Source organism: Lithobates pipiens, unplaced genomic scaffold, assembly GCF_037356315.1.
Source record: "Lithobates pipiens isolate NorthernLeopardFrog02 unplaced genomic scaffold, aLitPip1_a1.2 Scaffold_19, whole genome shotgun sequence".
Lineage (NCBI taxonomy): Eukaryota > Metazoa > Chordata > Amphibia > Anura > Ranidae > Lithobates > Lithobates pipiens.
This window is the reverse complement of record NW_027507764.1, coordinates 447,644,387-447,670,342: the sequence shown is the minus strand read 5'-3', so window position 1 is coordinate 447,670,342 and position 25,956 is coordinate 447,644,387. Positions and strand designations below refer to the sequence as shown.

Below are 25,956 nucleotides of genomic sequence, written 5' to 3'. Positions count from 1 at the left end.
TTAGAGGAAATTATGTTCAAAGTCTGTGAATATGCTATAGGCTACAGGTTTGGTTGGGGACCTGAGACATGCGGAAAACAATGAGAGACTGGGGAAATGCTGCACGAGGCTAGTAGAGATCACGGCTATTATCCCTTCACAAATCAATGACCTCAATCCCACCACAGACTGATGGGGTCCAACGTCCACACAATAGGTTCCAAAGGGCCACATGCTGGGCCCCAGGAGCCTCACAATTATAGCTAGTCAGAAGCTGCCACTGAACGGTATTGTCGACCGAAGTCTTTTTAGAAACCAACCCTATTGTGAATGTTAATGTTCATGTCCCCTTCCGCATTCTGTGGTTTCTCTCACCGATTGTAGGAGAAACCAATAAGTGTAGCTGGGGGTCAGCACTCCTAAAAGTGTCCATTTCTAAAAATAACCCCAAATAAACAAAAGACACAAAAAAGTAGATTTTTCTTTGTCAGAGCAGCATTCGCAGCATGAACAGCAAGACAGGTTGGTATAGTAATTTTATAGTATTACTATAGTTTTATAGTAATTTTATAGTAATATATAATTTTGTTTACATTGTAAACTTCTGCAGTGCCCATCATTTTCTACTGTGAGCAAAGTATTTTGTGAATACGTGTTAATTGGTGTGGTAAAAATTTAATCAGATGTAATAAACCTTAGGAAAAATGGTTTGCATATATGACCATCTAGAGCAGTGATGGCGAACCTTGGCACCCCAGATGTTTTGGAACTACATTTCCCATGATGCTCAACTACATTGCAGAGTGCATGGGCATCATGGGAAATGTAGTTCCAAAACATCTGGAGTGCCAAGGTTCACCATCACTGATCTAGAGTATTTTCCTAGAGTATCTCACATATGACTATAATTCATTGGTTATATCACTGAGGAATAAGTCCAGTTACAGTATGCTTTCAATGGTTTCCTTAGATGGATACATTCTTGCATCTTTACCATTTGGAGAATGTTTTATTTATCTTAACCAGTGGTGACTGGTGCTCCATTTTTTGAGGGGTGGGCAGCAAACAAAACACCTATCCCCCACCCGCCAGCAAGCCCTGCCCTTACCCCATCCAAGTCCCCACTTACCCCTTCCCCAGCTTTTCCTCCTGGCCAATCCAGTCTTAGGACCTGCTTTCTGTCCTGATTGGGTAGGAGGAGAAGCAGGAAGACAACAGCGAATGGTTATTTGCAAGTGGGTGGGCTTGGGGTGCGCTGCTCTGTGCCCTGAGACCAACCTTTTTGATCATGTGCTTAAAAAACAAACACAAACAAACCTTGCAGAAATCTATCCTTCCGGTGTCCCGCATGGAGATTAGGGGGTGGTGCCCCTGCTCCCCTTTTGGACCGGCCGCCGCTGTTCTGAACATTGTACAAAAGTGAGTGCACCCCTCACATTTTTGTAAATGTTTTATTATATCTTTTCAGATGACAACACTGAAGAAAAGGCACTTTGTTACAATGTAAAGTAGTGTGTGTACAGCTTGTATAACAGTGTAAATTTGCTGTCCCCTCAAATTAACTCAACACACAGGCAATAATGTCTAAACTGCTGGCAACAAAAGTGAGTATACTCTGAGTGAAAATGTCCAAATTGGGCCCAATTAAACCTTTTCTTTCCCCAGTGTCATGTGACTCCTTAATGTTACAAGGTCTCAGGTGTGAATGGAGAGCTCTCACTCTCATACTGGTCACTGGAAGTTCAACATGACACCTCATGAGAAAGAACTCTCTGAGGATCTAAAAAAAAAGAATTGTTGCTTTTACATAACGATGGCCTAGGCTATAAGAAGATTTTTAAGACCCTGAAACTGAGCTGCGGGACGGTGGCCAAGACCATACAGCAGACAGGTTCCACTCAGAACAGGCCTCGCCATGGTCGACAAAAGAAGTTGAGTTCACATGCTCAGCATCATATCCAGAGATTGTCTTTGGGAAATAGATGTATGAGTGCTGCCAGCATTGCTGCAGAAGTTGAAGGTGTGGAGGGGTCAGCCTGTCAGTGCTCAGACCATACGCCGCACACTGCATCAAATTGGTCTGCATGGCTGTCTTTCCAGGAGGAAGCCTCTTCTAAAGGTGATGCACAAGAAAGCCTGCAAACAGTTTGCTGAAGACAAGCAGACTAAGGGCATGGATTACTGGAACCATGTCCTGCGGTCTGATGAGACCAAGATAAACTTCTTTGGTTCAAATGGTGTTAAATGCGTGCGGCGGCAACCAGGTGAGGAGTACAAAGACAAGTGTGTCTTGCCTTCAGTCAAGCATTATGGTGGGAGTGTCATGTTCTGGGGCTGCATGAGTGCTGCCAGCACTGGGGAGCTACAGTTCACTGAGGGAGCCATGAATGCCAACATGTACTGTGACATACTGAAGGAGAGCATGATCCCCTCCCTTGAGAGACTGGGCTGCAGGGCAGTATTACAACATGATAACGACCCCAAACACACCTCCAAGACGACCACTTCCTTGCTAAAGAAGCTGAGGGTAAAGGTGATGGACTGGCCAAACATGTCTCCAGACTCAAACCCTATTGAACATCTGTGGGGCATCTTCAAACGGAAGGTGGAGGAGCGCAAGGTCTCTAACATCCACCAACTCCGTGATGTTGTCATGGAAGAGTGGAAGAGGACTCCAGTGGCCACCTGTGAAGCTCTGATGACTCCATGCCCAAGAGGGTTATAACACTGTTATACAAGTTATATACTCACTACTATACATTGTAGCAAAGCGTCATTTCTTCAGTGTTGTCACATGAAGAGATATAATAAAATATTTACAAAAAGTTGAGGGATGTACTCATTTTTCTGAGATACTGTATGTGGATATTGCAATTTGCTAGATTCTGTAGGATCTATGGAATAAAGGGGACTGTTTTTAATAACATTTTACTATTGTGGTAGTATAAATATTGTGCATCTGCCATTATGGTTTTGACAGTGAACAACAAATGTTCTGTTTTAATATTGGTTTGTTGGTTTAAATTTTGGAGATAGAATGTTGTAACATCCAAACCTTGTGCTAAGGCTGATGATTTTCTAGCACTGTTTGTACCGGCTACAGAATTTCTCTTTGAAAAAATGACTTGCAGTTGAATAAGGGTCTGCCATTGGAAGACAGTCATTAAGCAGTTGTGAAAGGCTGGGCTGGCACTACTCCTTAGATCCATGACATTAAAGTGTAACCATAGGTAACATAAAACCTTATGTATATAATGTAGTTTGCATTAACAAAGCAATTTTTGTTTTTCGGAGTCCCCTATTACATTGTTTTATTACTTGTTGATCCTGGGAGTAGATCCATTAGTCTTCCATGTCCTTTAACAGGCCAAGCTGTCTAGCAAATGCAGCCAGAGAGCTGTGAAAAAAAACAAAGTTTACAGGTGGGGGTGCTTACCATTGCCTGCTTTTATTGATATGATTTAAAGCAGTATTAAATTGCAGCTTTCCTATTCTTAAATGTGGTGTCTGAATTTGTTTTCTTTCTTAGGATTGTTTTCCTTTATTTTTACTCCGATGATACAGCCAATAAGTCTGTTGTTTTCCAACCTCATTTAACAGACCAAACTGTGCAAAGTAACAGAGGGCTGAGACAAATAATTAAACACTGCCAGGGGTGCTCGCAATGGTCAGCCTGTATACATTTATGTAAAACCTTTATTCCAGATGGGAAAAAAACTGTTTGCTATAGCTGCTTATAAAGTCTTAACTGGAGTTCGGCTTCAATTTGTTAGTGGTGCACATCTAAATCTGCTAAGTCAGCACCACCCTCTCCCCAGATTGACAATGCTGCTGTCCAAAGTCTGCTTTACTTTTTCATCCAGAATGCAGACACCCCAAAACAGGAAGTGTGTTGCAGGCAGGATCACCAGGAAAAAAAGAATTGGTAACCTGCAATATATTACATTATTGTTTTTGGGTTTAATATGTAGCACTGACCCCCGAAGGAGCTGCTGGTTTTATTTGGGCTTACCGTTACCTCCTTGTTTGCTTCTCCGTCTTGGGGTTCCCGTGGTAGATGGTCCAAATAATGTGGAAACTGACACTGAATATTCTTTTTATTTAGGACAGAAACAGAGTCTTTCAATAAAGGGTAGAGGGTTAGGAGTCAGTTCAGGTACAAGAAAAATGAAAAATTCAAGAAAAATGGAAGCCTTTAGAGAAAAATCCAGAGAAAAGCAACTGTTTCACAGCTGTATTTAACAACCCCCGGATAGACCTCCTCTCACTAGGCCTAGCAGCCGGTGGGGTGCTCAGTAAAGGCTCTGCCACAGACTTATGAAGTACACCTGAGCCTTACTGAGGGACGTAAATAAACTTAAAGAACTAACATACAGTACCAGTATCTCTCAGCCGATCCGGCGATACCGTATGGGTGTTGATCCAGGTTGCATCCTTCAACTAAGCCTCCAGGCTCCTTCAGAGAAGCCAGCCTTGAGCACAGCTTTCTCCTGAAGAGTCCTCCCCTGGGGTTCTTCAATTGCTGGGCCTCTCCCTTCAGGTGAGACGGCACCGGACCACCTTTGGATCAGTAGGCCCCGAAATTCTCTCGAGCCTGTCCCAGCATTTGTGCCGCCTCGGGCCAGTGGACCCCGAGACTCAGGATCCATGGCTCCGCACCCCAGGCCAGGAGGGCCATGGGGCTGGGTCAGGAGGACCTCCGGAACAAGACAGAAAATAATCAACTACTAACTCAACATGGCGTCGGTACCTTAAATACCACTCCCCAGAATGCACAGCAGAAGAACACTCCGACTGGGCTGGTTCCGAGGGGATATTGGCATTCAATACATCCAGCTAGACTGCGTTTCTACTCTTGCCAGCGGTGATAGCGACACCTGTGGTCAAGGAGAACCCAGTGCAACCCATCTAGGCTGGTACTGAGACCAGAATTTTAGAGAAATAGGTCCCAAAGCCCAACTGTGGCTTCAGGCAAATTAACTTTTCAAAACCGTAGTGCCTGCTCGTCAGGAGCCAGCGCTAAAAATACATCTTACGCTTTTTCTTCTTAACCTCCCTGGCGGTATGATTAGTTCTGGTTTTAGGTGCTGAAAGCGGTACAATTATTTTGCATGGAAATTTGGCATTTTATATTGTAGGCCTGCAATTCTTAGGAATAACTCTCTTAAATCTGTCCAAACCAGAGTCTAGCAGACATCCCGGGTATGATAAAGTTTATAATATAATAAATTCTGCAAGTGATTATAATTTATTATCGCTGTTTTCTAGTTGGTCTAAAATCACTTTTGACATAAAGGGACACTTTTTGGTTGCTATGGGCAATCTCCAAATTCCAGGCAGAAAAAACTGTATTTATAATATAAAAGTGCATGCAAGGCACTGCACAGACCACTAGGGACAAAGGGGGTGTGTAATTTTTTTATACAGTACTGTAATCTCTAAGATTACAGTACTGTGTGTGTTTTGTGTGTTTTTACTTTTTTGAATTTGGCGGCGATCTCTGCTCCCGTGCGCCGTAATGTCGCAGGGAATGGTGCTCGGCGGCATTCGGGCACTGTGTGAATCGAGCGGAGGAGCTCGATCACACAGCGCAGAGGACATCGCTGGATCCAGTGGACATGTTAAGTAACTTCTCCCTGTGTCCTCCCTGTATCCAGCGATGCGATTCCGAGTCTGGCTCGGGGTTACCACTCGTGGTACTGAAATCCCAGCCCATGCCAGACACGGGATTACCGCTAGGGAGGTTAAAGAGGAGGGCCAGTTTAAAAAAAGAAAAAAATTAAAAGTCAGCAGCTGCAAACACTGTAGCTGCTGACTTTTAATAAGCACTTACCTGTCCAGGGCGCCCGCGATGTCGGCCGCCCGAGGCCGACCCGTCCCTCGGCTCTCGGGTCCCGGTGCCGCCATTCTATCTAAGGGAAACAGGCAGTGGAGCCTTGCGGCTTCACTGCCCCTTTCCTACTGCGCATTGTGAATGGGGCGCGCTGTGTTCTGGGACACACAGTTCCCAGAACACAGCGCGATCCATTACCCAGAAGACGCCGCATGGAGAAGAGAAGAAAGAAGATCTCCGCGGAGGAGGAAGAGGCAGATTAGGATGATGTGCCTAGCAACAGGCATTTCTGGTAAGTTAAAAAAAAACAAATTTTCATTTTTTTTTTCTGATTTTTTTCAAATTTTTAATGTGTTTTTTTTTTCAGGGTGGCCCTCCACTTTAAAGAAAAAAATCTCCTGCATTAACTGCCTAAGAAGTGTTAGATGGAGTTGGGCTTGCCCATTGGCGGGCCCGGGAGCGCCATGGTGGGTGCCGGCAGCTGGAGGGGAATGAGAAGAGCGGACACACATCCGCTCTCCTCCCCTTCTTCTCGTGACCCGAAAAGTGACATCTCTTCTGGGTCAAGCTCTCGGTGTCCCCGGCTAGCTCAGATGGGAAATGTTTTGCAATGCGATCTGCATTGCAAAACATTTAGTGGAGTACAGGGGAGAAATGCAGGGGGCTTTTTGTCCCCTATGTGATGAAAATAAAATGCAAAAAATAAAGTTACACCCAAGCACAACTAATACAAGACCTCCTCCCTAACACTAAACTGATACCTATAGGGGGCTTTTGAAGCCTTGCCTATAGAAAATATGAGGTACTAAAGTTTGACACCATTTCATAGGTGCACAAAAAATTAAGTTTTGGCATGTTGGGTATCTATTTACTCGGTGCAACCTTGTCTTTTATATTTTACCAAAAATGTTGGGTAATTAATTGTGTCTGTTTGCCCTAAAATTCACGTTAGTGTGTTTTTTACTGAGATTTTGCATTTCCTAGACCTTTGAGGTAATATCGTGTGACATAAAAAAATTGGAACTACCACTATTTTATTCTCTAAAGTATCTGCTTTCGGAAAATATATAATATTTATGGGTTTTGTGTAATCTTCAGGCCTAAAATAATTTTTTAAATGTGTGCAAAAAACCCCCATAAAAACGGCTCTGGCAGCGAAAGGGTTAAAGGCTCATTAAAAAAAAAAAACAAACAAACATGCCATACTTGCCTGGTCCGTGCAGTGGTTTTGCACAGAGCAATCCTGATCCTTCTTTTTTCGGGTCCCCCGCCGGTGCTCCAGGATCTTCCTCTTCAGCCAGTGCCCCCAATAGCAAGCCACTTTCTCTGGGGACACTGGTGTATGCTTGCTTGCTCTATTTGTTCATAAGACACAGAGCCGTGGCTTGACCCCACCCCCACCCTCTCTTCATTGGCTCACTGGATAGGATTGACAGGAGGAGCCAATGGCCAATGAGGATTGAGAGACCTAGGAGAGGCTCGGCTCTCGTGCACATAGCTGGATGGAGAGGGGTTTATTTACTAAAGCTGGAAAGTGCAAAATCAGGCTCACTTCTGCATAGAAACCAATGAGTTTCCAGGTTTTATTACAAAAGCTTAATTGAACAAGCTGGGGTTAGAAGCTCTTTGGTTTCTATGCAGAAGTGAGCCTGATTTAGCAATTTCCAGCTTTAGTAAATAAACCCCATTGCATACTTAAAAGTGGGGTATGCCTGTATTAGGGAGGTTGGGGGTGCACACAGAATACATGAAGGTAAAAAACCTTGAGCCTTTAAAAACCATTTAAAACTACATGTCAATCTAAAGCCAACCATACATCGATCGAAATTTGTTCAGTTCAGCAGAAATTGGCTGAATTTCGATCCATGTATGGACATGCTGGTTGTACAGAAGTAAATTTACTGATTGACTTCTGTACAACCAACCTGTTGGAAAATGTCCACACAATCAGCGCCTCCAGCTAAAGCCAGCAGTGCTGATCAGTGTATTCTGATAATGGGGAAGCCTTCCCGCTGTCTGAATGCAATAGGAGCGATTCCCCATCCACACTGACACATAGGGGTTGATTTACTAAAGGAAACTACACTGCACTGCAAGTGCAGTTTCTGCAGAGCTTAGTAAATGAGGCAAATCTTCACTTTGCAAAGAATACCCAATCACATGCAATGAAAATAAAAAACAGCATTTTTGTTTGTACATAATTGGATGATAGAAACCAGCAGAGCTTCCCCTCATTTGGGAGCTTCCCCTCAGATCTAGAGCAACTGCACTCAGGCCTATTTGCGGAGCGGCTCACAGCAGGGATCTGGTGCGTTCCTGTACACCATTTCAGGGGTAAATCAGGTCCGAATTTTTTCCTGAATTCAGACCTGAAACTGAGCCAAAGACACACAAGACCCTTCTGCAGTGTGCTCCGCGGTCGCCCCAGAGATGTGTGAATGGGCTTCATAGAGAGGAAAGAGGGAAAGCCGCTCGCAATATTGTGAAACCGGCCTTAAAGTGCATTTGCAGTGCACAGTAGAAAATCAATCAATCAATCAATCACTCAATCAATCAATCAATCAACTGTGTGTGTGTGGATGGGGGATTCAAGACATTGCTGGTTGAACAAAAACAAAACAAAAACAAATGAATCATGTATGTGCTGCTTAAAGCGGAGTTCCAGCATTTTTTTTTTAAACACCCCCATGTTGTTTGCACTTAAAGTGGATGTAAACCCATCCCAAAAAATCAACCCTGTAAGACAAAGGCATAATGAGCTAGTATGCATCGCATACTAGCTTATTATGAAATACTTAGTTATTTCCGGGTTCACTGTGATTGGCTGGAGCCACTATGACGTCACTCCCGCACATGCACATGGGCGTTCTCTGCACCGACCCTGAAGAGACAGCACGAGCAGGCTGTTCCTTCAGTGCGCATGCGCCAATGACGTCGGCGCAGGCATATATGGTAAATATCTCCTAAACCATGCAGGTTTAGGAAATATTTACAGTACATACAGGTAAGATTTATTATAGGCTTACCTGTAGGTACAAGTGGTGTAGCAGAGTTTACAACCACTTTAATCCTACATCAATCGGCATTATTAGAAAATGTAAATGTACCTAAGTTTGAAAAGCTTACTTTTCAGCCCCCCCTGAGCGCACTCCCATCTTAAGTGTGGGGGAGTTTTTAAAAAGCCTGGAACTCCGCTTAAACACTACCCTGTCTACAGGATGACAACCATGCTGTGCAATTCCACTTTGAAATGAAAAGCACTGTCACCCTAGCACTGGAAGTGAAAAAATATCATCTCTGCTGGCAGGATGAACACTTAATGTAACTATGTTCCGGGGACCACAGAAAAACAAAAAGTGCTTTGTTAATATTAGTGCCAGACTGCATGATCTATATATCATTTCTCATTTGTTCATTGACAGACACAGCCTTCTTTATTCAGAACCATAGGGTTATATCGCCCCCTACAGGAGTAGGACATTAGGCAGAAAAAAGACTTGGCTACGCCCATGGGCAGTCCTAGGTGATATACACCCCCCTCTCTGCTATAGGCCTTCAGTTTTTTATTAGTTCCAGACTGCATGATCTATGCCATTTTTGGTTTTGCCCATAGTTTCTTAGTAAAGATATTGTTGGGTATTTCCATTATTTTATCAACTTTATTTGAGCTGCAAAAAAAAAAGCCTTGGAGTATGTATCCCCTTGTCCCCATACAGGCATGCCCCACTTTTAAGCACACAATGGGGTTTATTTACTAAAGCTGGAAATTGCAAAACCAGGCTCACTTCTGTATAGAAACCAATGAGCTTCTAACCCCAGCTTCTTCAATTAAACTTTGGTAATAAAACCTGGCAGCTCACTGGTTTCTATGCAGAAGGGAGCCTGATTTTGCACTTTCCAGCTTTAGAATATAAACGCCATTGTGTACTTAAAGGTGGGGTATGCCTGTATTCTCTTTGCTGATCATAAAGTAGTACCTTGGATCACAAGCATAATCCGTTCCAGAAAAATGCTTGTAATCCAAAGCACTCTTATATACAGGTATACCCCACTTTTAAGTACACAATGGGGTTTATTTACTAAAGCTGGAAAGTGCAAAATCAGGCTCACTTCTGCATAGAAACCAATGAGCTTCCAGGTTTTATTACAAAAGCTTAATTGAACAAGCCAAGGTTAGAAGCTAATTTTTTTTTCTATGCAGAAGTGAGCCTGATTTTGCACTTTCCAGCTTTAGTAAATAAACCCCAATGTGTACTTAGAAGTGGGGTATAGCTGTATAAAAGCGAGTTTCCCCATAGGAAACAATGGAAACTCAGATAATTTGTTCCAGTGTCACTGCTAATGCATGTGGCCAGAGGTGGGGGGGTTGGAGACACTTGGAAACATTCGGAGAAGCTTGGAGACACTCAGTAACAGAGTGGCTCAGAGCATCACCGGCTCCACAAACCTCTGGCCAAATGCGGTACTGCACACCCTAGAGGCTTGAGTCCTACACGTCTTGAAAGACAACACTCGCGTCAGGATTTAAAAAACCAAAACAGCTCGTATTGCGAAACGCTTGTAAACTGCATTACTCGCAATCCGAGGTTTTACTGTATGTTGTTTTACACATAGGACCCAGATCATTAAAAAAAAAAACACCACTACTCCAGTAAAACTATTGTGCTTTATTACAGTTCAGACATTTGTCTTCTTTTCTCTAAAGGATGTAAATGTCCATGTTCATTGTTTCTTTAGTTTCTCCCATCGCACAAGAGAAGCAGTGAATCATTATTCAAAACCAGCCTTTAAAATATACACAAATTTTGATATCAGAATCCCAGGCCTTTGACAAAAATCCAGGATTCTTCCATGCCAGTGGATCTCATGAATTCAAGACTGTCCTCTGCTTGTGTCACGTATGTGTGCATATATACAGTATAAATATCTATATATTCACATACCCACAAGCATATATTGTATATCCCCGAAGACAAGTGGAAGTACCCTCCCTAGTAAACAAATCTTGTTCTGGACATCAGAATATTTGTCTTTAATCCAATCTAGTGCTAGGAAATAGACATAAACACAGCAAGGCACTTCCACCTGTGTAATGCTCGTCTTTGAATATATACTAATTACTGTTGTAAAAATACAACTACTATATTTATCATATAATTTAAAAACATTTCCAACTCTTTTTTTTCTTCTTTCTTACTTGGAAAATATCACTAAAATTGATAACTAACTGCAACAGGCATTGGCAACGAGGAGCCCTCAGCCGCAGATAATATTACAGAAGTCCTTATTAAAATATGCCTGAGTTGAAATTTCAGGGAAATATCACAATAGTGCTAAACTCCCTGCCAAGTGTAGTACCCATTTTTTTTTCATTGGTTTTAAATAAATAAAAACAACAATAAAAATAATAATAAAAAAACACAAAAACAGAAAAAAAAACCCCAAAAAACTAAGATTCGGCAGTGGTCTCCGATAAGGTTTGAAGAAGGTTCTTGTATATTACAGAGTTCATAAAACGTGGGTAGGAGTCTCTGTGCATTAAGGTAAAGATCTGGAGCTGGGCATCATCAAAAGTGCGTTGTGTGGGTTCCAACATGTTTCGGTTGATGACTTCCCGCACTCGGGAATCCAAGCTCACCTGAAAAGAAAGACCGGACATGTATTATTCTGTCGCAGATTTTATTGAAGTGATTTAGAAAGTGCTGGCTGGTTCTGAATGAAAAATGAACCATATGACGTTACCGAAAAAAATGTTGTGCTTACAGAAGACCTTTTAGTAGCTTTACAAGCCTCCATGATAAACTCCTGACATCATCCATGGAAGCAATTTTTCCAAAAAGTTTCCAGATAAGTGACTTTGTCTTGGCTGAGATGATGTCACCTGTTTACTGCACACAGGAAAGTGCATTTCCCCAGTCTCTGCTCCACTAGTGATCAGACTACAACACTGTAGTATTGTAGCATATCACAAGGTGAGGGCCACAAACAAAGCTGAGCTTAGTCCTGAGCGGCCAGTAGATAGGTGCAGAGAGTAAGTAACAACAGGCATCTTCCAACGCACACAACACACTGCAGAATGACACTTAGAGGCTACAAGTGTGTCAGTACCAGGAGCAAACTGCCAAGAGCTGAACATAAGATGATCAAAATCATAGCTTTAAAGTTTCTTTCTAACTTAAAGTGGTGTTTACACCAAAAAAAAATATAGCTTAAAATTCATAAAAAAATAAATAATAATTAGAAAATGTTTTTTTTTTACTCACCTCTAAATGCCTGTTGCTAGGGGGTCCCTCGTAGTCTGCCTCTTTCAGTGCCCGGGCACTGACATCACTTCCCTTCGGCGCCGCACAGTCATCTGGGACCTGTCACGTGTCCCAGGTGACTGTGCGGCGTATCGAGGCGCCGCTCGCGCATGCACAGTGGGTGTCCGGCTGTGAAGCCACAGCCAGGTGCCCACAGTAAGAATGCTGGTGCCGCAAGCGGCTTCGTTCCCCCACATCGCTGGACCCTGGGACAGGTAAGTGTCCGATTATTAAAAGTCAGCAGCTGCAGTATTTGTAGCTGCTGACTTAAAATTTTTTTTTTTTTAGGGGGCACCCCACTTTAAAGCTGAACTCTAGGCAGATAAAAGGGACACACATTAAAGTGGTTCTAAAGGCTCAAATCTTTTTTACCTTCATGCATTTTCTGCATGAAGGTATAAAAAAGTTCTCTGTGCAGCAGCCTCCCCAATACTTACCTGAGCCCCATCACGATCCAACGATGTGCACGAGAGCCTTGGCTCTCCGGGGACTTTCCCTTCTCATTGTATGAGACAAAACACAAACACAGCCAGTGAGCCAATGAGGAGAGAGAGGGGGTGGGGCCGAGCCATGGCTCTGTGTGTGAATGGACACACAGAGCAGCAGCTCGGGAGTGAGCATACTTGGGTGCCCTCATAGCAAGCTACTTGCTCTGTGGACACTCGACAAGAGGGAGGGGCCAGGAGCACCAGTGGGGTTCCTGAGAAGAGGAGGATCCAGGCTGCTCTGTGCAAAACCATTGCACAGAGCAGGTAAATATGACATGTTTATTTTTTATTTTTTTAATGCCTTTAATATCACTTTAATACAGGTCTGTTATTTGTTTATTTATTACAGGTACTTATATAGTGCCATCAATTTACACAGCGCTTTAAACATATATTGTACATTCAGATCAGTCCCTGCCCTGTGGGAGCTTACAATCATCAGAAATACATCCACAGATGTATTTTTAAATGAAAGCATGTGAAAGTACCTGAACTGACTTATGCCGCGTACACACGAGCGGACTGTATGGCGTACTTAGTCCGTCATACAATCCGACGGACAGTCCGTCATACTTTCCACTGAACGGACTTGACCACACACGGATACACGAACAGTCCCTCGAAAGCTTGCGCGATGACGTGTACAGCAAGTACGACAGGACTAGAAATAGGAAGTCCAATACACAGCAAAGCACCCTTCCGCCGTGTAAATCCATTCTGGGCATGCGCCATTCTTAGTCCCTCCGACTAGCATACTGACGAGCGGATTGTCCGCTGAAACCAAAGTATGATGGACAGAATTTCGAAAAATCCGAAATTCTTAGTACGCCGGACTGCACGCTGAAAAAGTCAGCTGAAGCCCACACACGAGCGGACTGTCCGCTGAAATGTGTTTCGACGGACTAAGTACAAGACAATACAGTCCGCCCGTGTGTACGCGGCATTAGTATCAGCCTCTTGGCCTACTCAACAGTCTGTATAGCAGGGTTTTGACAGGGGGAGGGAGAAGCAGCACAAGGAAAAAGTCAGGTGTTCTGCAGTACAAAAAGCATGCTGATAGTAATACAGAGCAGAGAGATGAGATCATCCGCCTGCTAATCTTCCTTTTACTGTCCAGTTACAGTAAAAAGATAAAGCCCCCTCCCCTGCCAGACAGGGCCATGCTGTGTTGCAGATCTCTTTAACCACTTAAGGATTGGAAGGATTTACCCCCTTTACGACCAGGCCATTTTTTGCGATACAGCGATACAATTGTGCATTGGTGCAACATTGTACTCAAACAAAATGTATGTCCTTTTTTTTCCCCCACAAATAGAGCTTTCTTTTGGTGGTATTTAATCACCTCTGCGGTTTTTATTTTTTGCGCTATAAATACTGACAATTTTGAAAGAAAAAAACTATATTTTTTACACTTTGCTATAATAAATTTCCCCCCCCAAAAAAACTAAAAAAAACAAAATGTCTTCATCCGTTTAGGACAACATAGTTTTTAGACATATTTTTGGTAAATAAAATTGCAATAAGTGTATATTGATTGGTTTGCGCAAAAGTTATAGCTTCTAAAAAAATAGGGGATAGATTCATGGCATTTTTAATTATTATTATTATTTTTTTTTACTAGTAATGGCAGTGATCAGCGATTTTTAGCTGGACTGTGACATTGCAGCAGACAGATTGGACACTTTTGACACTTTTTTGGGACCAGTGACATTATTACTAGTGATTATAGGAACAGCGTTCTCTCTGTACTCCCAGTCAGTCCACTCCCTCCACAGTTAGAAAAAACTAACTGGGACATGCTTAACCCCTTGATCGTCCCTCTAGTGTTAACCCCTTCCCTGTCAGTATCATTTATACAGTGATCAGTGGCTATTTTTAGCACTAGGAACAAACTATTACACTGCACTCCCCTGTCTCTCTGAGGAGCGATTGCGGGTGGCTGGCAGACACGCCCACAGTGACTTGTGCACGAAACGACATATGGGTTCACGTAATAGGGATGCCCTGCCGCAGTGTATATATGGTGGGTGGTCCTTAAGTGGCTAAAGAAAATGCTACCGCAACATTTCATATTCCTGATATGTAGTTGTTGTACCATGTACTTTCTTACACTGTTGTCTTTGCATTGCTACCTTTGTGTGAAATACCTGCCAGTCCCCCTACTTTCCAAACTCACCACCCTAGGTATGGGAGCCCATCCATCTTATATTGTGTCAGTTTCCAGGCTTTGCTGACACACACCTCTATACAGGCAATACTGGGAACATCATTCAGTATTCTGCTGTTTATTCACCCCCACCTCTCTAAGCCCATTATGCAGCTTAGAACAGAGATTATGTGATTACTTATAAAAAAAAAAGATTATATATATACAGTATCCCACAAAAGTGAGTACACTCCTCAATTTTTTGTAAATATTTTATTATATCTTTTCATGTGACAACACTGAAGAAATTACATTTTGCTACACTGCAAAGTAGTGAGTGTACAGCTTGTATAACACTGTAAATTTGCTGTCTCCTCAAAATAACTCAACACACAGTCATTAATGTGTAAACCGCTGGCAACAAAAGTGAATGCACCCCTAAGTGAAAAAGTCCAAATTGGGCCCAAAGTGTCAATATTTTGTGTGGCCACCATTATTTTCCAGCACTGCTTTAACCCTCTTGGGCATGGAGTTCACCAGAGCTTCACAGGTTGCCACTGGAGTCCTTTTCCACTCCTCTGTGATGACATCATGGAGCTGGTGGATGTTAGAGACCTTCCGCTCCTCCACCTTCTGTTTGAAGATGCCCCACAGATGCTCAATAGGGTTTAGTTCTGGAGACATGCTTGGCCAGTCCATCACCTTTACCCTCAGCTTCTTTAGCAAGTCAGTGGTCATCTTGGAGGTGTGTTTGGGGTTGTTATTTTGGAATACTGCCCTAAGGCCCAGTCTCCGAAGGGAGGGGACATTGCTCTGCTTCAGTACGTCACAGTACATGTTGGCATTCATGGTTCCCTCAATGAACTGTAGCTTCCCAGTGCTGGAAACACTCATGCAGCTCCAGACCATGACACTCCCACCACCATGCTTGACTGTAGGCAAGACAAACTTGTCTTTGTACTCCTCACCTGGTTGCTGCCCCACACGCTTGACACCATCTAAACCAAATAGGTTTATCTTGGTCTCATCAGATTACGACATGGTTCCAGTAATGCATGTCTGTTTGTCTTCAGCAAACTCTTTGTGGGCTTTCTTGTGCATCATCTTTAGAAGAGGCTTCTTTCTGAGATGACAACATTGCAGGTCAATTTGATCCAGTGTACGGCATATGGTCTGAGCACTGACAGGCTACCCTCCCCACCCCTTCGACCTCTTACAGTATGCCACGTACACATGACCAGACTTTCCGGCAGACTAGGTCCGACAGTCTTCCCAATGGACTTTCGGCGGAGTTGCGACGGACTTTCTGAACGAGCGGACTTGGCCACGCACGAACAGACTAAGTCTGTTTGAAAGTCCGCTCGGTTTAAACGTGATGACGTAACACACAGACAGAGATAGATTTGAAACATGTTCTATTTCTAGGTCCGTCTGATTTTTTTTCCGAAAAACGATCGGACTAGCCCACACAAGATCGGATTGTCCGACGGACTAATCCCTTCGGACCTAGTCTTCCGAAAAGTCCGGTCGTGTGTACGCGGCATTAGACCCATGTCTATTTGCCAAAATCAACCTCTGGATATGACGCTGAGCACGTGCACTCAACAACTTTGGTCCACCATGGCGAGGCCTGTTCTGAGGGAAACCTGACCTGTTAAACCACTGTATGGTCTTGGCCAACGTGCTGCAGCTCAGTTTCAGGGTCTTGACAATCTTCTTATAGCCTAGGCCATCTTTATGTAGAGCAACAATTCTTTTTTTCAGATCTTCAAGGAGTTCTTTGCAGTGAGGTGCCATGTTGAACTTTCAGTTATCAGTATGAAAGAGTGAAAGCAATAACAACAAATTAACCACACCTACTCCTCATTCACATCCGGTGAGGGAAAATGGCTAATTGGGCCCTATTGGGACATTTTCACTTAGCGGTGTACTCACTTTTGTTGCCAGCAGTTTACACATTAATGGCTGTGTTATTATGAGGGGACGGCAAATTTACACTGTTATACAAGCTGTACACTCACTACTTTACATTGTAGCAAAGTGTCATTTCTTTAGTGTTGTCACATGAAAAGATATAATAAAATATTTACAAAAATGTAAGGGGTGTACTCACTTTTTTGAGATACTTTATCTATATTGTTGGTATATTTAGCTGTTTGCCTGGAGTTCAATTTTATCATGTTTTAATGACAGTTCACTACATTAAGTTTATTTTAAGGCATATTGCTCTGTTTACTGGATAGTACAGACTGCAGTCAGGCTGTATATAAACAGAGCAATGTTTACACCGGCCTGGGGTTGTGATTACTGCTCTCAAAATATAAGGGAAGAAAAGGCAGACTTAAAGCGGTTGTATAGTCGATTTTTAAACTTGTACCTACAGGTAAGCCTATAATAAGGCTTACCTGTAGGTAAAAAAAAATATCTCCTAAACCTGTACGGTTTAGGAGATATTCCCCGTGCAATGAGCTGCTGACTGCAGCGGTGCATGCGCACAGGGGATTCTCAGTTGAAAGCCCAGCAGATGCCGGACCTTTCCGGAAAGAAGTCTCCCGCGAGGGAGTGACAACATTGTGGCTCCAGCCACTCACAGCGCTGGAGCCGCGATACCCGGAAGACATGCCGAGGCAACATATCATCTCCCTCGGCGTGGACCAGGTGAGTTACTGACACCTCGTTCTAAGGTGAGTATTTCATAATGAGCTAGTATGCGGTGGATACTAGCTCATTATGCCTTTTGCCTTACAGGGGTATTAAAAAAAAAAAAAAAAGTGTCAGCGGGTATACAACTGCTTTAAGGGCTCATATTTGTGAAGTTGCATGGTGTCCATTAATACATTAAACAATCTAATATATTTTTAAAGTACAGCTATCCTTTAAGTTTTACTAAAAGCTTGAATTGCATATTTTGTTGCCTCAACCTTTCAACTTTAACTGAGATCCACTAGCAGATGCCCTATACCGTGGACATACTGTGAGCAGTCCATACCTGCTGTGCCATAATATGCTTCAATCTCCTTAAACCAAATATGAGTTACAGTATGCAGCTCTCCTGATTGACAAGTCTGTTTTCTTATTTCAAATGACATTAATGATTCTCGGCTGTATTGTCTGGGAATATAATACCTGAAAGGTCAGACTGTTTTAAGAATAATTATTCTCTTTCACACCAAGCCCCAAGAAAGCCTCCCCAGGGGATCTCACTTGGTTAATCATCTTAAATGTCTTTCCATTGTTTATACACACTCAAGAGTCTTGGTAGAGCGCAGACCTTGTCAGTTTAATAAAGTGAAAATGTGTTTTGTTTCATTGCTGTCAGTGAACTAATAAGAAAGCATACAAAGCGTTTCTCCTGCTCCCCAAAGTATTGGTCCAGCCAGTTCCACCAGTGATAATACTTATTCCTTGAGTGATGCAATCACACTTGTGGTTGTGGTTTGTCTTGTGGTTTGGCCTTCTCAGTGTAGAAGATACATCTGTCAGCATTAGCAAAGGCTAAGCACACTATTTCCAGAACATAGACTCTATTTCCTACAGTGGTTTGGCTGCAGCTTTATGGCCACTGGCGTAAAAACTTTTTAGTCACCGTTATTTCATGACACATAATAGAACGGTTAAGGATCTTATAAGCAATATAATTAGTAGACGACAAACCTATCAGGCCGCGTACACACGCGCGGACTGTTTGCCCAACCTTGTTCGTCAAACAGTTTCGGCAAACAGTCCGCTCAAAATTTGCATGAGCGGACTTGCCCACACACGAGCGGACTGTTTCAGCAAACTGTTTGCCAAACAGTTCGCTCAACTTTTGAAATGAACGGACTCGCCCACGTAAGGAGGAGGCAAATCCGCCCATTTCGAGCGCGTGTACAGGTAGGCGGGGCCCGCGAAGGAGACGTCGCGGGCTCCGCCGCCTGGAATGGGCTTAAAGGGGAACCCCAACGCCGAAAAAAATCGGCGTGGGGGTTCCCCCAAAGTCCACACCAGACCCTTGTCCGAGCACGCTACCCGGCCGGCCAGGAAAGGGGGGCGAGCGAGCGCGCCCCCCCTCCTGAGCCGTACCAGGCCGCGTGCCCTCAACATGGGGGGGTGCCTTGGGGAAGGGGGGGCCGCGCGGCCCCCCCACCCCAAAGCACCTTGTCCCCATGTTGATGAGGACAAGGGCCTCTTCCCGACAACCCTGGCCGTTGGTTGTCGGGGTCTGCGGGCGGGGGGCTTATCGGAATCCGGGAGCCCCCTTTAAGAAGGGGGCCCCCGGATACCGGCCCCCCACTCTATGTGAATGAGTATGGGGTACAATGTATCCCTACCCATTCACCTGTGAAATAAAGTACAAAAAAAAACACAACACAGGGAAAAAATATTTTATTGCACAGCTCCGGGGGTCTTCCGTCTTCGGGGGTCTTCTCGCCGGACTCCTCCGCTATCTGTGTGTAGCTCTTTTACTAGCGGAGGAGTCCGGCTTTCTTCCTCCCCGCCGCCGGCCTCTTCTCCCGACTTCGGGGGTCTTGTCCCCCTCTTCGGTTCTTCTGCCGGGCCACCGCACCTTCTTGTAGCTCTTTTGCAGGCGGTGGCCCGGTCTTCTGTCGCCGCTGCCTTCCGTTCTTCTGTCGCCGCCTTCGGTTCTTCTGCCGGGCCACCGCGCCTTCTTGTAGCTCTTTTACAGGCGGTGGCCCGGTCTTCTGTCGCCGCTGTCGTCGCCGCCGCCTTCCGTTCTTGTTCTTCTTCTCCTGGAGATGTTGACTCGACGAGCTCTCCGGCCGGAATGCCAGGGACACGCTCCGCTGCCACTTATATAGTGACAATGGGGCGGTGTCACATGGTATATGTCACATGGGTTGGTCACATGGTGACCCCGCCCCCTTACGATGTCATAGTCCCCATGTGACATCAACCCATGTGACCAACCCATGTGACATATACCATGTGACACCGCCCATTGTCACTATATAAGTGGCAGCACAGCGCGGCTCTGGCATTCCGGCCGGAGAGCTCGTCGAGTCAACATCTCCAGGAGAAGAAGAAGAAGAACAAGAAGAAGAACAAGAACGGAAGGCGGCGGCGACGACAGCGGCGACAGAAGACCGGGCCACCGCCTGTAAAAGAGCTACAAGAAGGCGCGGTGGCCCGGCAGAAGAACCGAAGAGGGGGACAAGACCCCCGAAGTCGGGAGGAGAGGCCGGCGGCGGGGAGGAAGAAAGCCGGACTCCTCCGCTAGTAAAAGAGCTACACACAGATAGCGGAGGAGTCCGGCGAGAAGACCCCCCGAAGACGGAAGACCCCCGGAGCTGTGCAATAAAATATTTTTTCCCTGTGTTGTGTTTTTTTTTGTACTTTATTTCACAGGTGAATGGGTAGGGGTACATTGTACCCCATACTCATTCACATAGGGTGGGGGGCCGGTATCCGGGGGCCCCCTTCTTAAAGGGGGCTCCCGGATTCCGATAAGCCCCCCGCCCGCAGACCCCGACAACCAACGGCCAGGGTTGTCGGGAAGAGGCCCTTGTCCTCATCAACATGGGGACAAGGTGCTTTGGGGTGGGGGTGCCGCGCGGCCCCCCCTTCCCCAAGGCACCCCCCATGTTGAGGGCGCGCGGCCTGGTACGGCTCAGGAGGGGGGGCGCGCTCGCTCGCCCCCCTTTCCTGGCCGGCCGGGTAGCGTGCTCGGACAAGGGTCTGGTGTGGACTTTGGGGGAACCCCCACGCTGATTTTTTTCGGCGTTGGGGTTCCCCTTTAAGCCCATTCCAGGCGGCGGAGCCCGCGACGTCTCCTTCGCGGGCCCCGCCTACCTGTACACGCGCTCGAAATGGGCGGACTTTCCGAGCGGGAACAGTTTGCTCATTTCGAAAGTAGCCTACACACGGGCGGACTGTTCGCTCAAACACAGTTTCAGCGGACAGTTTTTCGGAATTTCCGAAAGACTTTGTCCGTCCAACTGTCCGCTGAAACTGTCCGCTGAAAGCCCACACACGGGCGGACTGTCCGCCCAAACACTGTTCAGCGGACAAGGTTGGGCGAACAGTCCGCCCGTGTGTACGCGGCCTCAGCATGGATGTCACACCACTTCCTCAAACTCAATCTTTGTAAAACTGAGCTCATAATATTTCCTCCTGCCTGTGTCCCCTCCCCTGAATTTTCCATCAAGATCAATATTACCACTATCGGTCCCTCCACTAGTGCCAGGGTGCTAGGTGTAACCCTGGATTCTGACCTGTCCTTTCAGCCCCAAATCCAATCGCTGTCCAAATCTTGTAGACTTCACCTCTGTAACATCTCCAAAATAGACCTCTTTCTAATCGCTAAACCACTAAGCATCTTATTCACTTCCGTGTTATCTCTCACCTTGACTATCCCCTCTTCAGTCTTTCATAAATGCCTCTGCCAGACTCATCCACCTTACCAACCGTTCAATGTCTGCCACCCCTCTCTGCCAATCCCTCCACTGGCTTCCCATTGCCCAACAAATAAAATTCAAAGCACTAACAATAACATACAAATCTATTTACAATCTGCCCTGAGCTACATCATCAATCTTGTCTCCAAATATTGCCCAAACCATCCTCTCCACTGCTCCCAAGACCTTCTTCTTTCTAGCTCCCTTGTCTCCTCCTCCCATGCTCATCTCCAGGACTTCTCCAGAGCCTCTCAAATCCTTTGGAACTCACTACCCCAATCTGTCTGGTTATCTCCTGCTCTATCCACTTTTAGGCAATCCCTAAAAACTCATCTCTTCAGGGAGGCCTATCCTGCCTTCAGCTAACAACCGAATCTTCTACTTCCCTCATCAGTTCATTCCTCACAGTTACTACTTTTTGTTTCACCAGCCCCTCCCTAATAGATTGTAAGCTCGGAGGAGCAGGGCCCTCCCAACCCTCTTGTATTGAATTGTTTTGTTGCTGTATTGTCTTCCTTTATATTATAAAGCTCTGCGTAAACTGTTGGTACTATATAAATCCTGTATAATAATAATTAAACATTTTGTTCACTATGTTCCCCCTATGGCATAGTTGACTTGCATTCTGCCCCTTCTGATGTCAGTATTCAGTCCTGCCCATTGCAGACCCAATCATTTCTTCTACATTCTGATGTGTTTTCATGATTGACTTCCCTATATACAGTATCTCACAAATATGAGTACACCCCTCACATTTTTGTAAATATTTTACTATATCTTTTCATGTGACAACACTGAAGAAATTACACTTTGCTACTGGTTGCCCCTGGAGACCTCTTCTACTCCTCCATGACTAAATGAAGAAATTACATTTTGCTACACTGCAAAGTAGTGAGTGTACAGCTTGTATAACACTGTAAATTTGCTGTCTCCTCAAAATAACTCAACACACAGCCATTAATGTGTAAACCGCTGGCAACAAAAGTGAATGCACCCCTAAGTGAAAAAGTCCAAATTGGGCCCAAAGTGTCAATATTTTGTGTGGCCACCATTATTTTCCAGCACTGCCTTAACCCTCTTGGGCATGGAGTTCACCAGAGCTTCACAGGTTGCCACTGGAGTCCTTTTCCACTCCTCTGTGACGACATCATGGAGCTGGTGGATGTTAGAGACCTTCCGCTCCTCCACCTTCTGTTTGAAGATGCCCCACAGATGCTCAATAGGGTTTAGGTCTGGAGACATGCTTGGCCAGTCCATCACCTTTACCCTCAGCTTCTTTAGAAATGCAGCGGTGTTCTTGGAGGTGTGTTTGGGGTCGTAATCATGTTGGACTACTCGGCCCAGTCTACGAAGAGAGGGCATTATGTCACAGTACATGTTGGCATTCGTGGTTCCCTCAATGAACTGTAGCTCTCCAGTACCGGCAGGACTCATGCAACCCCAGACAATGACACTCCCACCACCATGCTTGACTGTAGGCAAGACACACTTGTCTTTGTACTCCTCACCTGGTTGCAGCCACACACGCTTGACACCATCTGAACCAAAGAAGTTTATCTTGGTCTCATCAGACCACAGAACATGGTTCCAGTAATCCATGTCCTTAGCCTGTTTGTCTTCAGCAAACTGTTTGCTGACTTTCTTGTGCATCTTCTTTAGAAGAGGCTTCCTTCTGGGAGGACAGAATTGCAGGCCAATTTGATGCAGTGTGCAGCATATGGTCTGGGCACTGACAGGCTGACCCCCCAACCCTTAAATCTCTGCAGCAATGCTGGCAGCACTCATACGTCTATTTCTCAAAGACAACCTCTGGATATAATGCTGAGCACGAGCACTCAACCGCTTTAGTCCACCTTGGCGAGGTTTGTTCTGAATGGTACCTGTCTTGTTAAACCGCTGTATGTTCTTGGCCACCGTGCTGCAGCTCAGTTTCAGGGTCTTGGCAATTTTCTTATAGCCTAGGCCATCTTTATGTAAAGCAACAATTCTTTTTTTCAGATCCTCAGAGAGTTCTTTGCCATAAGGTCCCATGTTGAACTTCCAGTGACCAGTATAAGAGAGTGAGAGTGATAACACCAAATTTAACACAACTGCTGCCCATTCACACCTGAGACCTTGTAACACTAACGAGTCACATGAAAACGGCTAACTGTGCTCAATTTGGACAATTTCACTTAGGGGTTTACTCACTTTTGTTGCCAGTGGTTTAGACATTAATGGTTGTGTTTTGAGTTATTTTGAGTGGACAGCAAATTGACACTTATACAAGCTGTACACTCACTACTTTACATTGTAGCAAAGTGTCATTACTTCAGTGTTGTCACATGAAAAGATATAATAAAATATTTACAAAAGTGTGAGGGGTGTACTCACTTTTGTGAGATACTGTAATTACTGTTCAATTGTTGAATTTCTTTATACTTCTCTTCTTGTTTCTGGTCTACATTTATTCCTATGCATGTGGTATATGACATATACATCAGACACATGTGTGGCGTGCTATAACTCTATGCAATGTATTATAGCATTTATATAATGTGTTTTGATTACTGTTATATATGTCACTCTGTACATCTGTGATTCATCATAATGACTGTTCTGTTAAGCCTTATGTGGTTTATTCTTTCAATATATGGAACATCCATGTTATGTGTCAAGTTGGTGGCAATTACTTGCTTTGCTTTTGTACTGAATGTTTTACAAAATGTAATAATAAAATAAAATTACAAAAAATAAAAAAAAAGTTCACTCCCTCTTTCAACTGTTTGCAATGAATGGATAAAGAGTCATAGAAGGGCTTGTGTTTCCCCAAAAAAATGCTGTCCCAGGCTTTCTTCACTGCTGGCCACATGGATGGTTAAAGGTCTAGGACTCCTAGGTGATCTGAGTACCCCCCCCCACCCCAAAAAAAATAACCTGTCAAATGCAGGGGAGGAGGACTTAAAGCAAAACTTCCCCTTGTGGGTAGAGTTCCACTTAAAAAAATATTTTATTCACATAAACATTTATCTGAAAGTCTACTTTCACATGTGAAGGGATTTTTACAAATACAAACATCATACATCTACTAATCTGTAGTAGGTTGCTTCACATTTATATTTCCTCAAATATAATAATATAAAAAAAAAATGATATATATACTGTATAGACAGAGAGATAGGTAATAGATGAATAGTGATACCTCTTTTGGAGACAGAATGGATATGTAGTCCTCATATATTAATCTAGCTTTCTCTTCTATGACGTTCTTGTTGGATTCCTTCTTGAGGTCCTCACAGGCCATCCAAAAGAGCATGTTCTCCTCACTGAATTCTGTCCTGAGGAATTCCCGGAAAGCATTTCTTCCTGCCGGAGTGTTCATGAGCTTGTCAAATGACTGGCCCCAGGAGTAAACGTCTTCAAGGGTAGGACTTGGGCTAATAGAAAATCATAAGAAACATCAGATTTACTGCTCTACTATGAAAAAAAACCTCCAACCAAAATGAAAAGTCTGTAGTAAATTAAAGGTCTCCCTTGCCTATGCCTTCAAGCAGATCTATCTGTTTTGTGTATAGGGCACAGTAGTGTAATATAATCAGTTCACATTAATGGGATAGACAGATAAAATTAAAACCCCCAGCAAACATACAATTCTGTCATAAGCATGCAATAGATGGCCTAGATCAGGGGTCAGCAACCTTTTCCCACTTAAGGGCCAGATTCATGTATGTGAATGCATGGAGGGCTGCATTCATCTGATAATAATCTGGACCCCTTTACATTACACAGCCTCGCACTTCTTGACCCCTTTACATTGCACAGCCCCCATACCTCTGGATCCCTTTACATTACACAGCCCCTGTACCTCTGGATCCCTTTACATTACACAGCCCCCATACCTCTGGATCCCTTTACATTACACAGCCCCTATACCTCTGGATCCCTTTACATTACACAGCCCCTATACCTCTGGATCCCTTTACATTACACAGCCCCCATACCTCTGGATCCCTTTACATTACACAGCCCCCGTACCTCTGGATCCCTTTACATTACACAGCCCCGTACCTCTGGATCCCTTTACATTACATAGCCCCCGTACCTCTGGATCCCTTTACATTACACAGACCCCTCTGCATATTATAAAACCCCTCTTGCACATCACACAGTACCCACCTACCTAGCCCCCCCCCCCCTGCATATTACACTCCCTTCATGTTATGCTTTAAAATTGCACACACTCGTGATATAGCGACAAACTACAGTACTTAAAAATCTCCATAGGCGACGGTTTAAAAATTTCTGCAGGTTACCAGTTTAGAGTTACAGAGGAGATGTGGTGCTAGAATTATTGCTCTAACGATCGTGGTGAAACCTCACATGTGTGGTTTGAACACTGTTCACATTTACGGTCGCGACTAACATATGCGTTTGCTTCTGCGCACGAGCACAGAGGGATGGGGCGCTTTAAATTGTTTATTTCTTTTCTTTTTTTCTTACACTGTCCTTTTAAAAAAAAAAAACACAATTCTGGTCAATTTTATTGCTGTCACAAGGAATGTATACATATAAGACCTCAAATCTTTCCTTTGCACTTAAAAGCATTCATGCTGTTTTGAATACCGTTGTTTTTTTAAATTTGCCACCTTTAAGTCTTCTGTAAACCGGAAGTGATATCATGACATTGCTTCCAGGTTACTAGATCTGAGACCTGATCAAAGCTGATTCTGGCTTTGTTCGGGCCTCCAGGCCAGCCGGCATATGTGGCAGGTGGTCGCTCGGGCCTCCCAGTGGGACAGGAGAGCCCAAGCGAGGGGGGGGGGGGGTGGTCGTA

The 25,956-nt window shown here is 44.4% G+C and overlaps 1 protein-coding gene across 3 annotated transcripts in view; it reads right to left on the bottom strand.

Annotated features, from left to right (window-relative positions):
* Positions 1–10,464: 10,464 nt before the first annotated feature.
* RGS20 (regulator of G protein signaling 20) overlaps positions 10,465–25,956 on the bottom strand; it is a 280,652-nt gene continuing 265,160 nt past the window's right edge. For all 3 annotated transcript variants that reach the window (XM_077492695.1, XM_077492697.1, XM_077492696.1), the window contains 2 exons: positions 24,325–24,559; positions 10,465–11,450 (listed from right to left, as the gene is read on the bottom strand). In XM_077492695.1, the coding sequence (XP_077348821.1) occupies positions 11,262–11,450; positions 24,325–24,559 (424 nt within the window). In that variant the 3' untranslated portion in view covers positions 10,465–11,261. The remainder of the gene's footprint in view (positions 11,451–24,324; positions 24,560–25,956) is intronic.